This window comes from Alosa sapidissima, chromosome 15 (assembly GCF_018492685.1).
Source record: "Alosa sapidissima isolate fAloSap1 chromosome 15, fAloSap1.pri, whole genome shotgun sequence".
Lineage (NCBI taxonomy): Eukaryota > Metazoa > Chordata > Actinopteri > Clupeiformes > Clupeidae > Alosa > Alosa sapidissima.
This window is the reverse complement of record NC_055971.1, coordinates 19069524-19089402: the sequence shown is the minus strand read 5'-3', so window position 1 is coordinate 19089402 and position 19879 is coordinate 19069524. Positions and strand designations below refer to the sequence as shown.

Genomic DNA, 19879 nt, shown 5'->3' with positions numbered 1-19879 from the left:
GTGGTTGGCACCTGATTTTGAACTAGATGTACTGCATAGTGGTACAATACATGACCGCTGCTCAGTTTTGCACATCCTCCCTGCCTCTCCGAGAATATATGAGTACCAGAGGCAACATAGAGAACATCAGGGACTGTTAATTCAGACTGGTATGACAGCCCGGTGTGAAAACACCACAGGGGCACCTGAGGGTCCAAAAGGTTCTGGATAAAGGTAGTAGACGCCCCCCCCCCCCCCCCCCTCCAAAAAAAAAAAACACTGTTTTATATTATTCAAATGGTATTAATCACAAAGTAGTCAAGAAGCTTGATGCTAGCTAAATATTTTCTGTTTGCAATTAAAAGTGAATTATGAACCTGGTATCCCCCTATCTGAGTGGAATGTGTTTCAATTACCATATCATGAGCTTCATGTAAATGCTTAGTTTAAGGGAAACAAATTATTGAAGACTTCAAGACTCACCAATTCCATTACACAAAGGCAAAGACCACTCTTCATATTCTATCACAGTCCAAATTACAGTGCGTGCAGCCTAGGTTAAAGTGCCCTCTCACATTTTATAAATCAGTCAGTCAGTAGTGGGAACCGGATAACTCTGCAATCTCCTCTAGCTTTGTTTTTGTTGTCCTCATGATTTCTTTTCGAAAGTTTCTTATATTAAAAAGGTTAAATCAATTATCAACAATGACAAGCCAGGCCCCAGCTGTGGCGCAACTGGCTGGGGTACCTGCACCGTACGCCGGCAACCCGGCGGTCCTTTCCGGATCCCACCCTGACTCTCTCTCCCACTCACTTCCTGTCATTCTCCACTGTCCTATCAAATTAAAGGCATAAAAAGCCCAAAAAAAAAAAATATATATATATATATATATAAAAAACAATGACAAGCCAGTTGGAACCTGCCACCCTCTCTCCCTCATTTGCGTTCAGATGCGTTCCCGAATAGCATACCGTTCAAGTTAGATCTTCTGCATAATGGAGACTGAGAGAGGACCCAAAAAGTATTATTCTTATGTAAGATGCTGTTGCTGTATTTTGACATTGTAATGATGTTCTCTAAGAAGGGTGAAAAGCAGTTTGAGATTTGTGTGGTGGTAGCGGCGACACTGAACACTGTAGGTGCGTTTACAGTAGCCTATATTGGCCATTGACAACTTTACCAGGGCGATGAGGCTGTGATTGAAATTCGGGACTGGAGCTGTCCCTGACCAGACAAATCAAAATCACCCAAAATACAGGATGTCCCAGACAATTCGGGACGGTTGGCAACTCGGGCTAACATTAAGTGCCTTGCTCAAGGTCACAACGGTGGAAGCTGGGAATTGAACCCACAACTTTTCTGGGTACTACATACGAGCCCAGCTCCTTAACCACTACACTACCACCGCCCCATCACTTAGGGGAACGTGGCAGTGAAGTAGACCACCTGGAGACACAGCACAGAAACACCAGCAGGACAAATTACACAACCCAACTCAGTCCTGATGAGTCAACTCTATATTTGACTCTGTGATTGAGGTCATGAGATGACATTGCTGGATCACACTTAGAGAAGAGACAGCCATAATGGAAGTATGAGAGAGACCCAGATGGCATTCACAGGCACGTGTTGCCATGTGTGGGTGTTCCTGGGTGTCTGCTAGAGGCAGAGCAGCTATGAAAAGATTCAGAGAATATTAGTAGTCAGAGGCCAAACCAGCGCAACATTCATGTCAGTGATTACCGCACCTTTCCAGTAGACTTCACTCCTTTCCAAACACAGAAGTAGCAGGTGATCCACACAGCAATGACCCAGGAGGATCTCCCACCTTACCTTACACCATCTCCGACAGAGAGTGCCAGGACACTACGCCTAAAGAGAATGGGAATCCCTTTTCAATTACCTGTAGAATACTTTTACTTTTGAAATACTAAATGTGAATATGAAGGATAGCCCTAAAGACATAGTTGGCATGCTTAATGTGTAAATTTACTCCCAAAATTCTGTAGCAGAGCAGGTAGAGTTGATTTGTGCGGTCTAGTTGTAGATTTTGTTTTGTGTGTACACGTCTTCACATGTAGCAAATTTATTATCATGGAGTACTATTAAGACTTTGTTTTGAATATAGATCACTATACAGATGACAACATTCCATATCTGATAGGATAGTCACTGATGCTATCTTTACCTGTGTTCTAGTTGTTGTCATAGCTGGCCCAGGCAATATTATGGCAAAATGTCAATATTTAAATTGAAAATTCATAACCATATAATCATTCATGCAAACAGCTTTACAAAAAAATGCAATTCAAGTTTTCCGGTTAGTGAACATACACAGTATTGCATTACTGCAGCAGGGAGAATTTAAAGTGTCATGTCACTCTTAAGTAGATACTGTCAAGTAAAGTGTTAGGCTACCAAAGATTCTTTTTCAAAAGATATCATGAACCAAAACATTTCAACTTCAGCCAGACAACATATTTTATTGTAAAAACGTTTCACACATCCAGTACTTCAGTGCTTTGCCTGGCTTGCCATGGCAACACAATCCTTCCCCTCTGTGAGACTCTGAAGCTCTGACTTCTGCTTCCGGGTCAAGGGAAGGTCATGAGTAGGAGAACACAGGTGAACCAAGCGCTGCAAAGACACCGGTCAGAGAAATGTTCATACTTCATTCACTCTTATTATTAGTCCATAAGAACCACATGAAGCGTTAGATTTTTACTGACATCAACCTGTGCTGGCATTGTGTCATTGTACTTACTGTATAATACACAATTAATTAATACTTTTAAAAGAACAAAACTGATATATTTGAAGATCTTGTGGATCTTGAAAAGCTTTGCTATTAAGTATTAGAGGCAGCAGTACTTTTAATTTGCATAATTCGGAATAAGTGCAGTCAATAGCCCCACCTCTTTTAATGTGCCTTTGCCTGTAGTGAGATGAAAGAGAGCAAGCCCTGGTATGAGGATGATGGAGGAGAGGGCCATCATCCAGCCCAGCACGTACACCCAGCCTGGGTACACATACCAGCGATTGAAGGTGAGCGGCTGGTACTCCACAAGAGAGCAAATAAAGGAGACCTGAGAGAGAGAAGGAAGAAATCACTGAACCTGGAGAGTTCCCACTGAAAGGAAAACTAATCAACCCAAGCTGTAATTATAGTCAAATATGAAAAAGGGTTGTAAAATGTATGATTCACAATTCATTTTTGTATGTTGGTCTAGAGTATCACTGAGGTTGTACAGGTGAACCAAATTTCTAGGAAGAAAATGTGCCTTTTCTACATATTCCTATAATTAATTATGACTATATTATAGAGGCTCTGAAGTCCCATAAGGTGTTTTGTTATCTTGTGTGCACAAGTTATTTAACTTCATCTAACTTAGTTTCACTTAAAAACGTTGTGGTGCCTGATATATCTGTTTGTTAATTTGACACAGCGTTTTGTCGCCGTAGATTTAGGTTTAGTGCCTGTTCTGGGAAACTCTTGATATGCTCACCAGGGATACAGCAGGGGTCAGATACTTCCAGCACACCTTGAATATGGGGCAGGGCCTTGACCCGGTCATGTCCTGAACAATGTCATACAAATTCTCAGTACCTGAGACACAGATGGTAAAGTACAGAGAATGCCATTGAAAAGGGATCTCAACAACACTTACCTAATAGACAGACATGTCATAATTATGATATAATAAAATGAGATATTGTCAATGTTTTGTCATTTTTGTTGAATGTGTAGAGGACATTGGGATGTCTTCCCCAATGGAATATAATTGGCCCTTGTGGTAGATGCTGGTCTATGACACTCTTGGCTGGTCCTATGAATACGTGGTACTCACCAAACAGCCAGCCCATTGCCAGAGACAGGAAGACCGCAAGGAATAGCAAGCAGGTCCCATTACACGCATAGTAATCGAATATCTGGAAAACATACATCCCACCCTTGGGGAAGTGAAAGTGATGATGAGAAGATTTCCGCAGTCTGCTGTGTCCCATCCTCCCTCCTCTTCCACTAGCTGTTTGGATGCGGTGGCGTTGCTCACCTCTGTCACCATGAGAATGCCGACGCTGAAGCAGATGAGGCAGTAGAACACCAAGCAGAGCTCCCGCCGCCCCCCGGACCGCCGCAACACCGTGGGCAGCAGGTCAGTTACCGACGTCATCACCACCTCCATCATGACAAACTGGGATTCAAATAACATGTTCACATGGCACTGGGGCAGGGTGTGTGTGTGTGTGTGTGTGTGTGTGAGAGAGAGAGAGAGAGAGAGAGAGAGAGAGAAGGAGAGAGGAGAGAGAGAGAGAATGTGTGTGTGTGTGTGTGTGTGTGTGTGTGTGTGTGTGTGTGTCTGGTGTGTGTGTGTGTGTGTGTGTGTGTGTGTGTGTGTGTGTGTGTGTGTGTGCGTGTGCGCGTGCGTGTGTGTGTGTACTGTATACACACCTGTGTATCCAGGCCAAGTAAGATGATCATGATGAAGAAGCAGACCGCCCACAGCTGTGGAAAAGGCATCATGGCCACAGCCTGGGGGTACGCAATGAAGGCCAGACCAGGACCTGAGAGATGCAGGGAACACAGACAGCTATATATCTCTTTCTTAAAAACAAGGTGTGAGTTGAATAGACAAGTTTAATAAATGAGATTAAATGAAGTTAAATAGATTAATAATCAAAGTGTGAGTGTGCTAGACCACTATTCACACTGTATACTGTTTAAGGTAAAATACCTGACTCTGCCACCACTTCTATGGGGACATTCTGTTCATGGGCCATGAATCCCAGCATAGAGAAGACTGCAAATCCAGCCACCATGCTGGTGCAGCTGTTCAGTACACATAGCCAGAGGCAGTCCCTGTTACACAAACACAGAAAACAGAATTACATTTTTGGACACTTGTACTGGAGCTATTCCAAGAGCTGTCCAACTTTAGTTGTCCAACCAAACCTGTCTAAGCCTTGGTTCACTTCATGGTTAGTAGTTTTGTAGTGCCACCACTTCCCTAAGACAGTCTTCACCCCAGCCACACATGCCACTTCTGCAGAAAATATTGCAAACTGTTCTCCATTTAGTGTACTTCAGTAAGTTATTATGACCGCCGCGCAGCGAAGCGGCGGTCATATAGGTTTAGTCAGATTTTTTTTTTTTTTCGCATGTCCAAATTTCCGTCAAGGAACACAGGACACTGAAAGACCAGGGTACACGAAACTTGGTGGGCATGTGTGCCATTCCATGTGCACACATGTGCATAAACAGATACACACGCACACACATACATTCACAGTAATCATACGTATGACACATACTCACACAGTAGACATATGTACGCATGCATGCACATGCACAAACACACATACGCAGACAAACACACACACACACACACACACTCACACACTCACACACACACACCCACACACATAAACATAAACGTGTGCACGCACACATGCACACAATTCAAGAATTTCTCAGAATTATGAACAGGCAAGATGGGGGTGGGGTTGTATAAAATGAATTTTACATGTGAAATCTATGAACTAATCATGTTTTGGTACTTGTTGTCTAGCAGATACCAGTGAGAATTGAGTGTGGATAATGCAATTTAGTGAGACAGTTAGAATCATATAGGCCTTTCAGCGTGATTTATTTTTGTGGAAAAAATGTGCTGGACTGGGCGGCGGTCCTATTTTGTACCGCTCTGCGGTACATCTAGTTTCAAAGTGCTTCACTATTCATGTTTTCATTAACACTTTTCTCGCCTTCACAGTTTGAAATGCTTGAACTCACTTGTTGCAGTTGTTGTTGTATGGATTGTAGCTCCCAAGAACGGTCAGGGTGCCAACCCCCAGACTAAAGGAGAAGAAGATCTGAGAGACAGCCTCCATCCACACCTGTGCAGACAGTGATCACACACTGCTTTAGAGTGAAGGACGGGAGTACAGGTCAAAGGTTACTGATCCTCTGGATTCTCCTCATAGACAGGCAGACAGGATCGCCACAGGATACACAGGTTGTTTACATTTTACCATGAGTTGCATACTGTTATAACTGTGTATGTAACAGAAATCCCTTGAAATTTGAATCAAATGCTGTTCATTAATAGCCTGGGTGAACCCAGATGAACCTACCAGGAATACATTATCATGGTACCTACAACCAGCATGCTTTGCATTTTAACCATTTTGGTATACTACTCAGCAAGCCCTTAGGGCCTGTGCTATTGGTCAAGCATACCTGAGGTTCTAACAGTTTTGAGGGATCTGGGTAAAGGTAGTAGACGACCCCCTGCAGAGCTCCAGGTAGCGTGAGCCCTCTGACGAGCAGCACCAGCAGCATTATGTAGGGGAACGTGGCAGTGAAGTAGACCACCTGGAGACACGGAGGCAACAGAGCACAGAAACACCAGCAGGACAAATCAATTCTGATGAGTCAACTCTATATTTGACTCTGTGATTGAGGTCATGAGATGACAGTGCTGGATCACACTTTGATTGGATTGCTGGGGAGGGTGAGAGAGATGGTGATGAGATGAATAACTGAGCCTGTGTGTGTGTGTGTGTGTGTGTGTGTGTGTGTGTGTTTGTGTGTGTGCGTGCGTGCGTGCGTGTGTGCGTGCGTGCGTTTTGCATGCATGCGAGAGAGGGAGGATGGAGAATGACCTAAGTCAGATCGTTTGGCTCCATGATACTGATATAGTATACTGCACCTTCCCGGTAGACTTGACTCCTTTCCAGACACAGAAGTAGCAGATGATCCACATAGCGATGAGACACAGGAGGATCTCCCACCGTACACTGCCCACATCCTCTATACCAGCTGAGATCGCCAGCACACGACGCCTATGGGAACACAAACTCAAAGGATGAACATTTGTTTTATGGTTCCTATGTCTTCCCATTAATATGTTTTTCAGACATTACCACCGGTATCATCTTCCACAGTTAAATGTTTGATTAGAAGTAGAACTGTTCTGTTATTGACAGTGTTGGAGTTCAACATTTAATAAAATTAGCATCTGTCTTTGCTAACTCACTCCCAGAACTCTACAGCAGCCGATGTCGAGTTACTTTGCTCAGTCCAGTTGAATGTCTTGTTGTTTCCAGTTATATCCACACAGTTTTCTGAGACAGAATAAGAGTGCTACATTATATAATGCATAAAACCATGCCACCCTACACATACATTTATAAACATACTCTTAATTCTATTTAAAGGTCAATGTAAATTCATCAAGACACTAACTCCTGTACCTTCAGCATTTTAAGCAAATAGTGATACCTGATTTTAAGTGTTCAGTGACTTTAAATTTAGGATGCTTTAGGAAGCCATCCATGTACAAGGTTCTGCCAGTACCTATTTCATACCTCTGTTCCAGGTTCTGCCTATTCCATACCTCTGTTCAAGGTTCTGCCTATTCCATACCTGTGTTCCAGGTTCTGCCTATTCCATACCTGTGTTCCAGGTTCTGCCTATTCCATACCTGTGTTCCAGGTGTTGTCACAGCTAGCCCATGGTAATGTAGAGCTGAAGGAAAAGCACAGGTACAGCAGTGCCCATGCCAGGATGACAATGTAACACATGGAGCTGTAGACCAGGATCAACTGTCCAGCATAGCCAATACCTAAACAATACAGGGTACAGGACCATCACAAGGTACGGTGGTAAGGGCTTATAAGCAAACATCTTATTCTAATTGACCACGATCTCTCTTAAGGTGATGATGCATGATACCCTGGAAAGCCAGAGTTCTCGCGAGAGCACAATGGAATTGTCTCTGCGAGACACTCTGGCAAAGAGCAATGATGCACGTTACTTTTACCCCAATATTCCGGGGAACCAGCTAAACTGATGAAGACAGCGCTGCAACGTTGGAGGACAGTACACATTGGTCATAGTGTTATCCGATTGCGTCGAAGCCCGGAATCATTCAGAGTAAACATGGTCTAGTGTTATCCAATTGCATGCAGTGAGATTTTTAAATGCATGCTTGTTGCCGCCCCTCGAGTTGGGCCATTACAATGTTCTTTGCCAGACCCTTAATCTTTCTAGATGATCAGGGTCTGGATTTTCCAGGCTAAATGCATGGGGCAACTATTTGAGCAATGTTGCTGAGCAAACACCTGTTCCATGTTTTTGATTGGATGATCATGATAATTTTCCTACTGATAAGTAAAGAAAAAATAAATGAAAAAATATAAATAAATGTTGCCTAATGTAAATAGGAGCGTGCCAGCAACAACAATACACAGGATCAGGTCTTGTGTATCATCAGTTTTAGAGCTGGTAACAGGGTTCTAAATGTCTGTATCTCTGACAACGAGGTGCTTAAATATTAATCCCAGCACATTCTTGAACGCCATGAACTCTGTTCATTTCCAGTATCTAGATGAGCTAGATGACAGTTTGTGTGTCATCTCTGTTAATGTTTTCCTTCCCAGTAGAGCGCTGTTGTGTATTTTTGTTGCCTTTTGACTTCCAGACTACTTGTCTCTATTAAGCTTACCCACGGCCAGTGGACACAACCTATGCCAGGTGGTGATGGCCCCCTCCTGGGTAAACTGGCCCATGACGGTCTCCAGGAGGAAAAGGGGCACCCCGCAGGTGACCACAAACACCAAGTAGGGCACAAGGAAGGCACCTCAAAAAATGAACAATACACTTTACTATTTTAAGTCCAAAAGAGAAATTAAGATTAACAAACAGATGAATGTGAATGATAGATAATGAATATATCTTACTTTCCATTCCATATCCAAAAGAGAGGATCATCTAACATCTAGCTATGTTTGAATGTTGCACACTACAAAAATAAAATCTAACCAAGTGTTATTATCTTATATTAATATAATATTACTACTACTACTACTACTACTACTATACTACTACTACTAATAATAATAATAATCTTATATTAAGATCAACAAATCTATTTGGTATCGTTTTTAGTATGAAGAGACTTGTCTTATCAAATTTACTCAATGCACTGCCAGACAAATTTTCTTGTTTTTAGGACAAATTTGCTTAACACACTGGCAGACAAATTTGCTTGTTTTTAGGATGAGACGTCTTAAAATAAGTCAAATTCTTCTTACAAATTAAATGAAATGATTTTACGAGAAATCACTAAGTAAGTCTCTTTATATTGAAAACAATACCAACTAGATTTTCTAATTTTGATATAAGATTAATAAGACTTGGTTAGATTTTATGAGATAAGCAGTTTCTGCAGTGCAATATAATATATAAATATACAATCAATATAAATAAATCAATGTAACGCAATCTTAGTTCTAAACATTTTGCCATATTGGCATTATGAGAAACAGAGTTTTTGTTTTCACTGATTCATAACTCAGGTTGGACAATAGAAAAAAAATTGGGGCTAAACACCCTTTACTTATGAACTTACCTCCACCATTCTTGTAGCACAGGTAAGGGAACCTCCACACGTTTCCCAGCCCCACCACATTCCCTGCAACAGCCAAGAGGTACTCTGCTTTACCAGCCCAGTGGCCACGCTCCTCCAATCCTCCCTTCTCTCCATGTTTCACCTGGGCCATCGCCTTCTGCCAACAAAGTCGACAATAGGCCCCTTCTCTCTCCTGAACCTCACAAAATTAGGCCTACTTGATAACCTGTAGTCTGGACACTTGGTTCTGACGTTATGATAAGACTGTCTTGTACTGTAATCTATTTTACTTCTAATCACTTTGGCTACAGTAGGTTCTGCCAAATGAACATGAATGCATAAATCTTACACGTGCAGTCTATGTCTTTTGTCTACCTTTCTCAAGGTAATAAATACCTCATTAGAAACAGGTATATTTCCAACTGCTTTTAAAACCGCTGTTGTGAAACCTTTACTTAAAAAGTCAAATCTTGACCATACCAATCTGAGCAACTACAGGCCTATATCAAATCTATCGTTTTTGAGCAAAGTACTTGAAAAAGTTGTTTGTAATCAGTTAAATACCTTCCTCAACGAAAACAGTATCCTTGAAAAATTCCAATCAGGTTTTAGATCAAATCACAGCACAGAAACGGCTCTAGTAAAGATAGTCAATGATCTCAGACTAGCTACCGACTCAAACAAAGTCTCAATCATTATTCTTCTGGATTTGAGTGCGGCATTTGACACCATTGATCATAGTATCCTAATTCACCGCCTTGCGAAGTGGGTGGGTCTCTCTGATAATGCTCTAAACTGGTTTCAAACCTACATTACTGGCAGAGATTTGTATATCAGTCTAGGAGATCATGTATCTGAAAAACATGACTTGCCTTTTGGTGTGGCCCAGGGGAGCTGCCTTGGTCCCCTGCTATTTTCTCTATATATGCTTCCATTGTGAAACGTCATAAGTCAGCATAATGTAAACTTCCACAGCTACGCAGATGATACCCAATTGTATCTTTCTGTGGAGCCAACTAACCCAGATGGCCTTTGCTCCCTCACTGCATGCCTAACCTCCATTAATCAGTGGATGAGCAAAAACTTTTTGAAACTAAATGATGACAAAACAGAGGTACTTCTGGTTGGACCAAAACTAAAGCGAGATATTATTCTTAGTAATCTGGGGAACTTGGCACACCAGGTCAAACCAAAAGTAACAAGCCTCGGTGTCATCTTAGATGCAGAGTTAAGTTTTAAGCCCCATATCAGTAAAGTTACTCAGACAGCCTATTTCCACTTGAGAAACATTGCCAAAGTGCGGCCCTTTTTAACTCAACAAGATGCAGAAAAACTAATTCACGCCTTTATCACTAGCAGGTTAGACTACTGCAATGCACTTTTCATTGGTCTTCCCAAAAAACATCTAAAGAAATTGGCACTCATACAGAACTCTGCGGCTAGACTTTTAACTAAGACTAAGAAGAGAGAACACATCACCCCTGTGTTGGCTGAACTGCACTGGCTCCCTATTTCCTATAGAATTGATTTTAAGGTTATGTTAATTACTTACAAAGCTCTGAATGGCATAGCACCTTCATATATCTCTGAGCTTTTAATATCTTATCAACCACAAAGGAAACTTAGATCATCCAATTCTAATCTTTTAATCGTACCCAAAGTGCTCCACAAACAAAGTGGAGAAGCTGCGTTTATCCATTATGCCCCCAAACTATGGAACACCCTGCCTCTGTACATCAAGCAGGCGAGTTCAGTAAATATTTTTAAAAAAGATCTGAAAACATACCTGTACAGGAAAGCTTTTAGTTAACTCATCTTATCCTGTAGACTACATTTTCAGATTATTCTACATCTGCTACTATTGGAGGGCGCAGCCAGCCAGAAGCAGATGGGCTCCCCCTATTAAGTCAGGTTCTGCTCAAGGTTTCTTCCTGGAATATGGGAGTTTTTCCGTGCCACAGTTGCCATATGGCGTGCTTGTGGGGGGTAAGAGGGTTAAGGCTGCCAGTCTTATGACGTCATTTTCTATATTTTTGATATGTTGCTGAGTATAACATAAACAGCAAAGAAAAGTGATTGATAATGACTGACTGACTATTATTGTGTTACATGCTTCAAATGTAAAGCACTTTGAGCTGCATTCTGTGTATGAAAGGTGCTATACAAATAAAGCTTTATTATTATTATTATTATTTATTATTGTGTATTTTCATCTGGCCTCAGCCCATGACTAATGACTAACACATAGAGAACATGTTGCAGAGGTGGGTGGGTAACAATCTGTTTCCATAACACATATCTAAACTCAAACAACACAACTTGAGCTATTTATTGACCATCTTCCAAAAACAAAAAAGACTTGGCCTCAGATCAATGACTGACCATGCTTTAAGGAACAGTAAACCACCCCTCAACCATCCCTGTGGTTGAGTCCAGCTATCAAAAGACACTTTGAAACACAACAGATGATAAACTAGAAAATGTAATTTCGAGGAAATTCGAGGAAGTGCATGAAAATGCAAAACATTAACAAAACTTTTATTTGGAAACAGTTGTGGGCAGAGGAAACACTTGGCGGGAGTCATAGTTATGATAGAATGATAGAAATGACTGAGCAGTTAAATAGTTGAGTAAATAGTTAAACTATTTAATAGTGAATTATTGTAGTAAGGGCATTTATTTTGAAACAGTTACAAGGATACAAGGATACAAGGAAGTTTTTGAGGTTTTGCTTCGTCTTGTCCGAGCGTCCAAACGAATCCTGTAAACGCACTGCCCGAAACCGCACTTTTCTGAAACCTGGTCCCAGAGTGGAGAAATCTGAAACCGTAGCCCGTTTGAGTTCGTTTAGACAGCGAAACCGCACATCCTGCTTGCGTATCGATGATGTCATCGCCACACCTCAGCTGCCCTGGACTTGCACTTATAGTATTGCCTAACAATACTAGTTTTCATACATGACATTACCTACGATTACACTCCGTTAAGATAAATATCACAACTGATGCTGCGCAGCGCCGATAGCTTATGACTTGGTGGACTGAACACTGTTTTTCCCGGTGTTTTTTTTATGCATAGCTATACTGTCAGTGACGCGAGAGAACTTAAGTTATTAGGAAAGTGCGGTGTAAGTTTAGGCTACATTAATTTGTGCGTAGTGCCAGTGTCATTCATTTATTTTACATGTCTTACAACATATATGCATGCATCCACAGTCGAGTGAAATCAGATATAAGCATACAAAGACGCTTAGAACTCACGTTAAGCCGATGGTAGCACACTGAATGCGAATGCACGATTTGATGCAGGTAAAAGTGTTGACTGTTACTAACGAAGGTTTTATAGCAATATTATAAATGTGGCGACAGAATAGCCTAGAACTTGGGTAAGCCTTGCGTTTAGTAGCCTAATTGCGGTGATGGCCAAAACTAATGTGAATCACGGACTATCCTACAACCAAAGAAAGTAAAGGTGATTAGTAGGCCTACCTGCGTTAGCCAAATAAAGGACGGGACTGCACCCTTCACAAACCGTAAAATAAAGTTTATTAGTTTTACAGTTGACTACAGTTGACAGTGCACCATCAGTCCACACAAACAAACAAAAAAGGCTAGGCAATCAAGGAAATGGGTAGATGGAGGAGAAATCAAAAATAATAAATAAAAAGTTCTATGGAGATGTGCAAAAGTTGGAGAAAGTCAGATATGTGTGTGTGTGTGTGTGTGTGTGTTTTGACGTGTGATGAAATAAGAAAATAAATAAAAGGTCTGTAGCATAGGGAGAGGGATGTAAAAGTGCTAAAAGTCTTGTAGGTTTGTGTGTGTGTGTGTGGGGGGGGTCATGAGTGCTGAGGAGTGAATGAGTGCAAAGTCAGTATAGTGTGAGTTCAGAGTTGGGAAATGTTTGAGAGTGCTGAGGAGTGAATGTGAAACAGAACAGTCTATTTGCATGCACTGTAACCTTTGAACTACAGCGTATGCAGGATATTAGAGAATCTTTTACAGACATTCTTAAATATTCCACCAGAGATTTCCCTTCATATAGCCTAAAGTAGTCGCCTAACACAATGCAGAGAGCTTTGGTGGCCTTCAGTTAGCTACTATTGGCTGGTGGGGTGGGAGATCTTACTAAATATTCAAGATGCAGTACTGCGTACATAAAAGCTTACAAAAGGTCTATTTTTGGCATCATGCAATCATCTTTTAATTTGTCATTTTTTAAACCCCGTGTCCCATCTGAACGCACAACATTAAATGGTTAATGTACGTATTTTTTTTTTAATGCAGTGTTGCGTAAAAAACATAAGCCTACAGTGTTGCGCACGTTGCGCAACCATGGCAGGAAGTGTATTTTACTTTCATTTTCGTATGATGGTGCTTTAAGCCCTCAAACTGTGAATAGGCTTTGGAAATTCTATACTATGCCAAATTTCCTCTTAGGCATGGTGTTGTTATTGGTAATCGAACAATGTCTCGCAGGTATGTTCTCATCCCTAATCCGGTCTTTTGTAGGCTACTCATTTATTTTAGTAGCCTTTATAGGCTATTGATCTACGCCGTGGGCCTACTAGAAGACGGCCTTGTCGCAAGTTGTGAGCGCATTAATCTTAAAATAACGAATATGTATTTCTTGTTGTATAATTTAAAGATGTCCACTCTCTTCATCGACGTTGCGTTGCGACTCAGGGGACTTCATTTCCTCAGAACATACAATTTTTAATGGTAGATGACATTATGGTCTACTATTACATGACTGCTTCGAAGGAATTCTCAATACCGCAGTGGCTGAACCATTCCGAGGGTGTTTTACTCTGGAAAGAGATCAGGAGGAATTTGAAATATAATCGTTTCATCATGGACACTGCCATAAAACTGACTAGCAAACGCTTCAATCACTCACATGGTAAGCTTGTCAAGCTTTATGTCAGTATAAAAATGCAATTCAGAATGTTGTATTGAATTGGCAAGGGTTTTCATGTGGCCTTTTAGTAGGCCTAGTGGAAGAAGTAGCCTATAGTACACCACATCGAAAGGTTTGGGCTATTGTTATTCTTCATAGAATTCTCACATGAGAGACTACATCTCCTTACATCTTCTGAATGAGTTCTCTGATGCTATAATATGGTTGTCTCCACCAAACCTCCATCGCCACCTAGTGGACATGCAAACTGTGCTGAAAACCCACTTCACTACAAGGACAGTATAGTATAAGTATATATACTCTTTTGATCCCGTGAGGGAAATTTGGTCTCTGCATTTATCCCAATCCGTGAATTAGTGAAACACAGTGAGGTGAAGCACACACTAATCCCGGCGCAGTGAGCTGCCTGCAACAACAGCGGCGCTCGGGGAGCAGTGAGGGGTTAGGTGCCTTGCTCAGGGGCACTTCAGCCGTGCCTACTGGTCGGGGTTTGAGCCGGCAACCCTCTGGTTACAAGTCCGAAGTGCTAACCAGTAGGCCACGGCTGCCCTTAAAAGGTAACAGGTAACAGGACAGAATGGAGATTCGTATTTACCTTTTCCTTTCTTCTGTCTTTGTATCTAGACCACTTTTACCAGGCCCATGGTCGGTGTGAGTGGGATACAGAGGATAAGTACGTTTCAGCATCCTTGGGCCATGCTTATGACGGTAAAGACTTTGTAAGTTTTGATGTTACATCCAGGACATGGGTAGCTGCAGTGCCAGAAGCAGTCTTCTATAAAACTAAAAGAGAGGAAAATACTGAGGATCTGCATCGACTGATTTACAGCTACAAACACGGGTGTATTGACTGGCTGGAAAAATTGCTGCACTTCAGCAAGGAAGAAAGGAAAGAGAAAGGTAAATATATCTTAATTCAAGGAGCAGGACTAACATATATTTCATGAATCATAAATCTATGTTTGTGATGCCTTAAACACATAGACACACACACAAACACATACACAGCCGTTAACAACCCCATGAAGAACATTGTAAACAATGCAAAATGAAAAGAGATGTACAGTATAGAGGTACAGTAATGCGGTTGTAGTGACATAAATCTACATAAATACATACACACACACACATACACACAATGATGCACAGGTAACATTCGTTTTGATTTTCTGTGTAGTTCCAGATGTGGTGCTGATTAAAAAGTCTTTCCCTGGTTCCTCTGACAAGCTGGTCACATGTCACGTGACTGGTTTTTACCCTCGGGCGGTGCAGGTGGAATGGCTTAATCAAGATGGCCACTTATCGGATGGAGTGAGCCGTGGGGAGGTGCTGCCCAATTGTGATGGCACATACCAGGTTAAGCAAACCCTGAAAGTACCAGGCGGAACCCAGTGGTCCCAAGTCTACAGGTGTCAGGTCATACACAGCAGTGTGATTGGGAACATCACAGTGGTATGGGGTAAGTATAAAGTAAATTTGGGGTCAGCCACCAACATCACTCTGCCTGTATGCAGGCCTACTTACTAATTGTGTTATAAAATGTTTGCATTCAACAGCTAATTAACCCGAAGATGACACACACATCACATCATAGTGTGTTATTACTTATTGATAATTAGCTTTGAAGATTGTTTAGGTTGTGAAGTGCAAATATGGTAAAGTCTAGCCTAGAAATCTAGACGCGCCCCTAGCGGCAGCAAATTACATTTGCTGCCAGGGCTAGTCTAGCAACTCTCCGTTGGCTTGTGAGCTCCAGAAATCGAAACTTAATCAGGCATTGAAATCGTGTATAGAGTCGTTTGGTGGGCTTAACATAATGATTGATGGCAGAGTTGCAACGGGTTGGCTTGAATTCCCTGCTACTTGAAAACAAATATCCTATTGCGTCCTATTGCGTGCAGAGGGAATTTGAAAGACAACTGATTATCCCGCCCCTCAGACTGAGCACTGCGAGCAGTGAGTGCCCAGACCCTACATTTTAATGTGGGTCTGGCTCGCCAGGCTAGGTAAAGTCAGTAATAAAGCTCAAATGAGATTCAGATGACATACAGGAAGCTATGTGCAACACACTAGATCCGTGTATTAAGCATCAGCATACAATACTATTTCTTTCATCATTTTCAGATCCCAAGAAGAGCTTGTTCCTGCCTGTGATAGTGGGAAGCACCATTGGATCCATTGCCGTGACTGTGCTTTTTGTGATAGTATGCTTGAAAAGAGGAAAATGTCATCAAAACCCTGCAGAGTTATGTTGGTAAGGACATACATGTAGCTCAGAGTTACATAGCTCGATTTCTAAATGCTCAGTGGAGTCACATATTTATTGTGCATTCTGGCTGTTTCTCCTTTCTAAAACACTAATGAAAGTTTCAACAATATGGGGTTCTAATAGAGTAGGCACATTTAGCTCTACAACTTTGAATTACCATGCACCTTAGGAGGTGATGCCTTTGTTTCACGACATATTAATGGTAGTGTGAATGTCTTAAATGTTCTGTTAATTCACATCTTTATTATTTATCAAACACAGTAGCATTGGTCTGTTTAGATAGTGTTTTGGAAGAGAAGCTTCCAGAGAAATACAGTGGAACATGGTGAAGAGTTTGAATTACCATGACCGATCAAGTTACAAGTTACTAGTAATGTAGAAGGTGATGTAGTAGTTGATGTAGAAGGTACAGCCGTTAGGCACATATTGGCCAGCTACAGTTGACCAGATGCCTAAATATACCTCTCTTGTAAACGATTTCAGGAGAACAACTTGAACTTGCCACCTCAACGTAGCACGGAGCCATGCAATCCACCAACCTCTCCACTCATTAAGCAACGATAAACAGACTATGGGACAATGAGGCATAGCTTCACCAGCAAGCACATGAATCTGTTATAATAACCATCTTCTGTTTGTGTACTGTTGCAAACTTGTTATAGGCTATTGTTTTTGATTGATGGGTTCATATTTTGCCGTTATACCCTTATCAACAGCTTCAGTTTAGTTCTACTCAGATATGCTTCTTGCAGGGTACTTTTGATGTTTTTACCAGGTCATATAATTTGCTTTCTTAGCCATTCAGTATGTGCTCAGATAGCTAAGCTTGTGTATTCATACATTTGTCTTATTTATATATTTATTTTATATTTATTTTATTTATCTATTTGTCTTGTTACTTTTTTGGTACTATCATTATTTATTTGGGGAAAAGGGGCTCAGAAATTGAACAGATCTTATGTAAATATTTTAGTAAAATTAGTCCAGACTAAGGCTGTTACATTTCTTGTAATGTATTATATTTATTTTACTGAGACTCCTGTTTACATGATATGAGAGAAAGTCTCTGGTGCACACAAGAAATCTAATGCGGACCAACAACTTACCAAAAAAATGCCCATGTCCTTTCAGGGCCTTTGGGTTAGTGGTGTACATGACAAAATATCTAGTGCACACCGGAAACTTTTTGGCATGCACATTGCTCCATTGCCACCTATTGAACAGAAACATTTTAAAAGAACTTGCTCGGCAGCACCAACAGTCACTAAATTAAGGTGTTCTTTTTTAAACAGTCATTCCAGTTCACCTGATCTTGCCAACAAATATCTGCCATCATCACTCAGCTCCACCTATATTTGGTTGTACTATCTAATGTACTGTATTTGTAATAATTAACTTAATTTGTTAATGGTCATGTATTTAAATTCTCCCTACAATGGTGTATATTTTGATGTTAGATGTTTATGTTGTTTGTATTGTTGTTACGTTGTTTTATTTATTGTTTTATTGTTTCGCTACATTGTTATTGCTTGAAAAGTATCTTCTCTAGCTGACTTGTTCTGATGGGGAGGTTATGATGCTTTACATGTATTTAAATGCTAAAGACATTTCCCTCTGATGTCTTTCTTCAGTTTTCCAGAGCATATTTCAAGTCAAGTTGCTTTGTTTTTACATTACCAAAGTGCTTCACATATATAGTAGGCCTAGGCCTATACAAAATACATACAAAAGAAAGGAGTTTTGATGAATAGGCTCTGTCAGGCTGGCTTTGCATCCGGGCTAAAAGCTAACCATGGTTTTGGTAGGCCTAGACTAATTAACAATGGTTCATGAAATTACAACGTTTGTTTGGGTAACCATGGTTTATGAATATGCGTTTATCATTGTTTCACTATGGTTAAACCTAGTAGGCCTATAACCACAGTTACCATTAACACTTCGGGTGCCCCCCACCTCCCCCCAACATTCTAAATCAATTGTATGCACCATATTGCTATGTAGCATAGTAATATTATACACCATTTAAAAGCTTGAACTCTTTTTCATGTACAATCTGTATAATGCTTTACATTGTCAGATTAATCTTACTATGTCTCAATTAAATTTGATAAAAAATGCAGTATAGTTTGCACAACATGGAATAACTGTAATAACTGCACTAGGCTATTTGAAGTGTCAAAACTGCAGTTTCCCGAGTATCAATTTCTGCAGTTTTGGAGGAATTATTTGCAGTGCAAATAATTAATAAATATAATAAATTTGCAATTATTTTTTTGTTCTGCAGTTATTTTTGTAAGAGCCTATAGGTAGACTATATAGGCAAATGTGGCTTTTCAAATGGCTATGGTAAAATGGCTTGTGAATGTGAACACAGCAAGAAATTGAAATAGACAATAGGCTATAATCCTATATGGAAAACCCACTAATACACACTTAAATGCACGGCCTTTCATAATCATAAGTTAATAATATGCCTATACTAAATTCCTCAGTAAATGAAAGAAAACTGTCTATCAATCGATACATTTTCAAACCAGCACAGGCTATACGTTAGGGTGACCAGACGTCCTCTTTGGCCCGGACACGTCCTCTTTTTGAAACCTAAAAATGTGTCCGGGCGGAATTTCAAAGTTGTCCGGGATTTTCTTACTCTAGCCTCAAACGTGTTTACAGCGAATTTGCATTGCTCTCTCTTTCATTCATATACAGCCTATCTATGTCTTTCATTCACAAATAGTCACGCCCTCCCCCTACAGGTAGGTTTTTTTTTACAGTAAAAAAATTATATAAAATCAAAGAGGGAGTTTTTGGAAAAAAGAAGCTTTGTACTATGAAGGACAGTTAGCTGAGTGCAAGAGATGTGTTTTAACATGGCTAAGTCGAAAGTGGAAGTCACATAATAGATTTATAGCATTTTTGAATATTAAAAAATTTATATAAAATCAAAGAATGAGTTTTAAAAAAAATAAGCTTTGTGTACTATGTAGGGCAGGTACCTGAGTGCAATAGATGCGTTTTGACTTGGGTAGGTCAAAAGGTCAAGCCGCATAATACATTTATAGCATTTTTGAATAGTAAAATATTAATATAAAATCAAAGAGTGAGTTTTTAGAAAAAAGAAGCTTTGTGCACTATGAAGGGCAGTTAGCTGAGTGCAACAGATGTGTTTTGACATGGGTAGGTGAAAAGGTCAAGCCGCATAATAGATTTAAAGCATTTTTTTTTTACATTAAAAATATTTATACAAATCAAAGAATGGGTTTTTGGGAAAAAGAAGCTTTGTGTACTATATAGAGCAGT

At 40.5% G+C, this 19879-nt stretch overlaps 2 protein-coding genes across 6 annotated transcripts; one reads left to right on the top strand and one right to left on the bottom strand.

The window, feature by feature from the left end:
- Positions 1 to 2443: 2443 nt before the first annotated feature.
- On the bottom strand, positions 2444 to 9755 carry LOC121683963 (sodium- and chloride-dependent GABA transporter 2-like). Its single transcript, XM_042063847.1, has 14 exons — positions 9391 to 9755; positions 8485 to 8619; positions 7462 to 7602; positions 7015 to 7102; positions 6688 to 6820; positions 6216 to 6350; positions 5769 to 5872; positions 4714 to 4838; positions 4431 to 4543; positions 4033 to 4173; positions 3829 to 3931; positions 3487 to 3587; positions 2896 to 3066; positions 2444 to 2617 (listed from the first exon to the last, which is right to left on the bottom strand). Exons 1-14 carry the CDS (start codon positions 9539 to 9541, stop codon positions 2495 to 2497), a joined length of 1764 nt encoding a protein of 587 aa, XP_041919781.1. The 5' UTR covers positions 9542 to 9755; the 3' UTR covers positions 2444 to 2494.
- Positions 9756 to 13739: 3984 nt separating this feature from the next.
- On the top strand, positions 13740 to 18847 carry LOC121683966 (major histocompatibility complex class I-related gene protein-like). 5 transcript variants are annotated; one of them, XM_042063852.1, is made up of 7 exons: positions 13740 to 13868; positions 14038 to 14292; positions 14935 to 15018; positions 15140 to 15210; positions 15538 to 15769; positions 16435 to 16564; positions 17063 to 18847. In XM_042063852.1, exons 1-7 carry the CDS (start codon positions 13811 to 13813, stop codon positions 17073 to 17075), a joined length of 843 nt encoding a protein of 280 aa, XP_041919786.1. In that variant the 5' UTR covers positions 13740 to 13810; the 3' UTR covers positions 17076 to 18847. The 5 variants fall into 5 exon arrangements, with proteins under 5 accessions (XP_041919786.1, XP_041919787.1, XP_041919785.1 ...); XM_042063853.1 differs by having other exon boundaries at positions 14154 to 14292; positions 14935 to 15210; positions 15488 to 15769; XM_042063851.1 differs by having other exon boundaries at positions 14935 to 15210; positions 15488 to 15769.
- The last annotated feature ends 1032 nt before the right edge of the window (positions 18848 to 19879 follow it).

Excerpts from the sequence above, each read along its gene's own strand:
- LOC121683963 (XM_042063847.1), bottom strand. The coding sequence starts at position 9,541 with ATGGCCCAGGTGAAACATGGAGAGAAGGGAGGATTGGAGGAGCGTGGC. Across the intron at positions 8,620-9,390 it reads GTGCTACAAGAATGGTGGAG|GTGCCTTCCTTGTGCCCTAC; the intron begins GTAAGTTCATAA and ends TCATTTTTTGAG. Across the intron at positions 7,103-7,461 it reads TGACAACACCTGGAACACAG|AAAACTGTGTGGATATAACT; the intron begins GTATGGAATAGG and ends ATTCTGTCTCAG.
- LOC121683966 (XM_042063851.1), top strand. The coding sequence starts at position 13,811 with ATGCCAAATTTCCTCTTAGGCATGGTGTTGTTATTGGTAATCGAACAA. Across the intron at positions 13,869-14,037 it reads AATCGAACAATGTCTCGCAG|ATGTCCACTCTCTTCATCGA; the intron begins GTATGTTCTCAT and ends TATAATTTAAAG. Across the intron at positions 15,770-16,434 it reads GAACATCACAGTGGTATGGG|ATCCCAAGAAGAGCTTGTTC; the intron begins GTAAGTATAAAG and ends CATCATTTTCAG.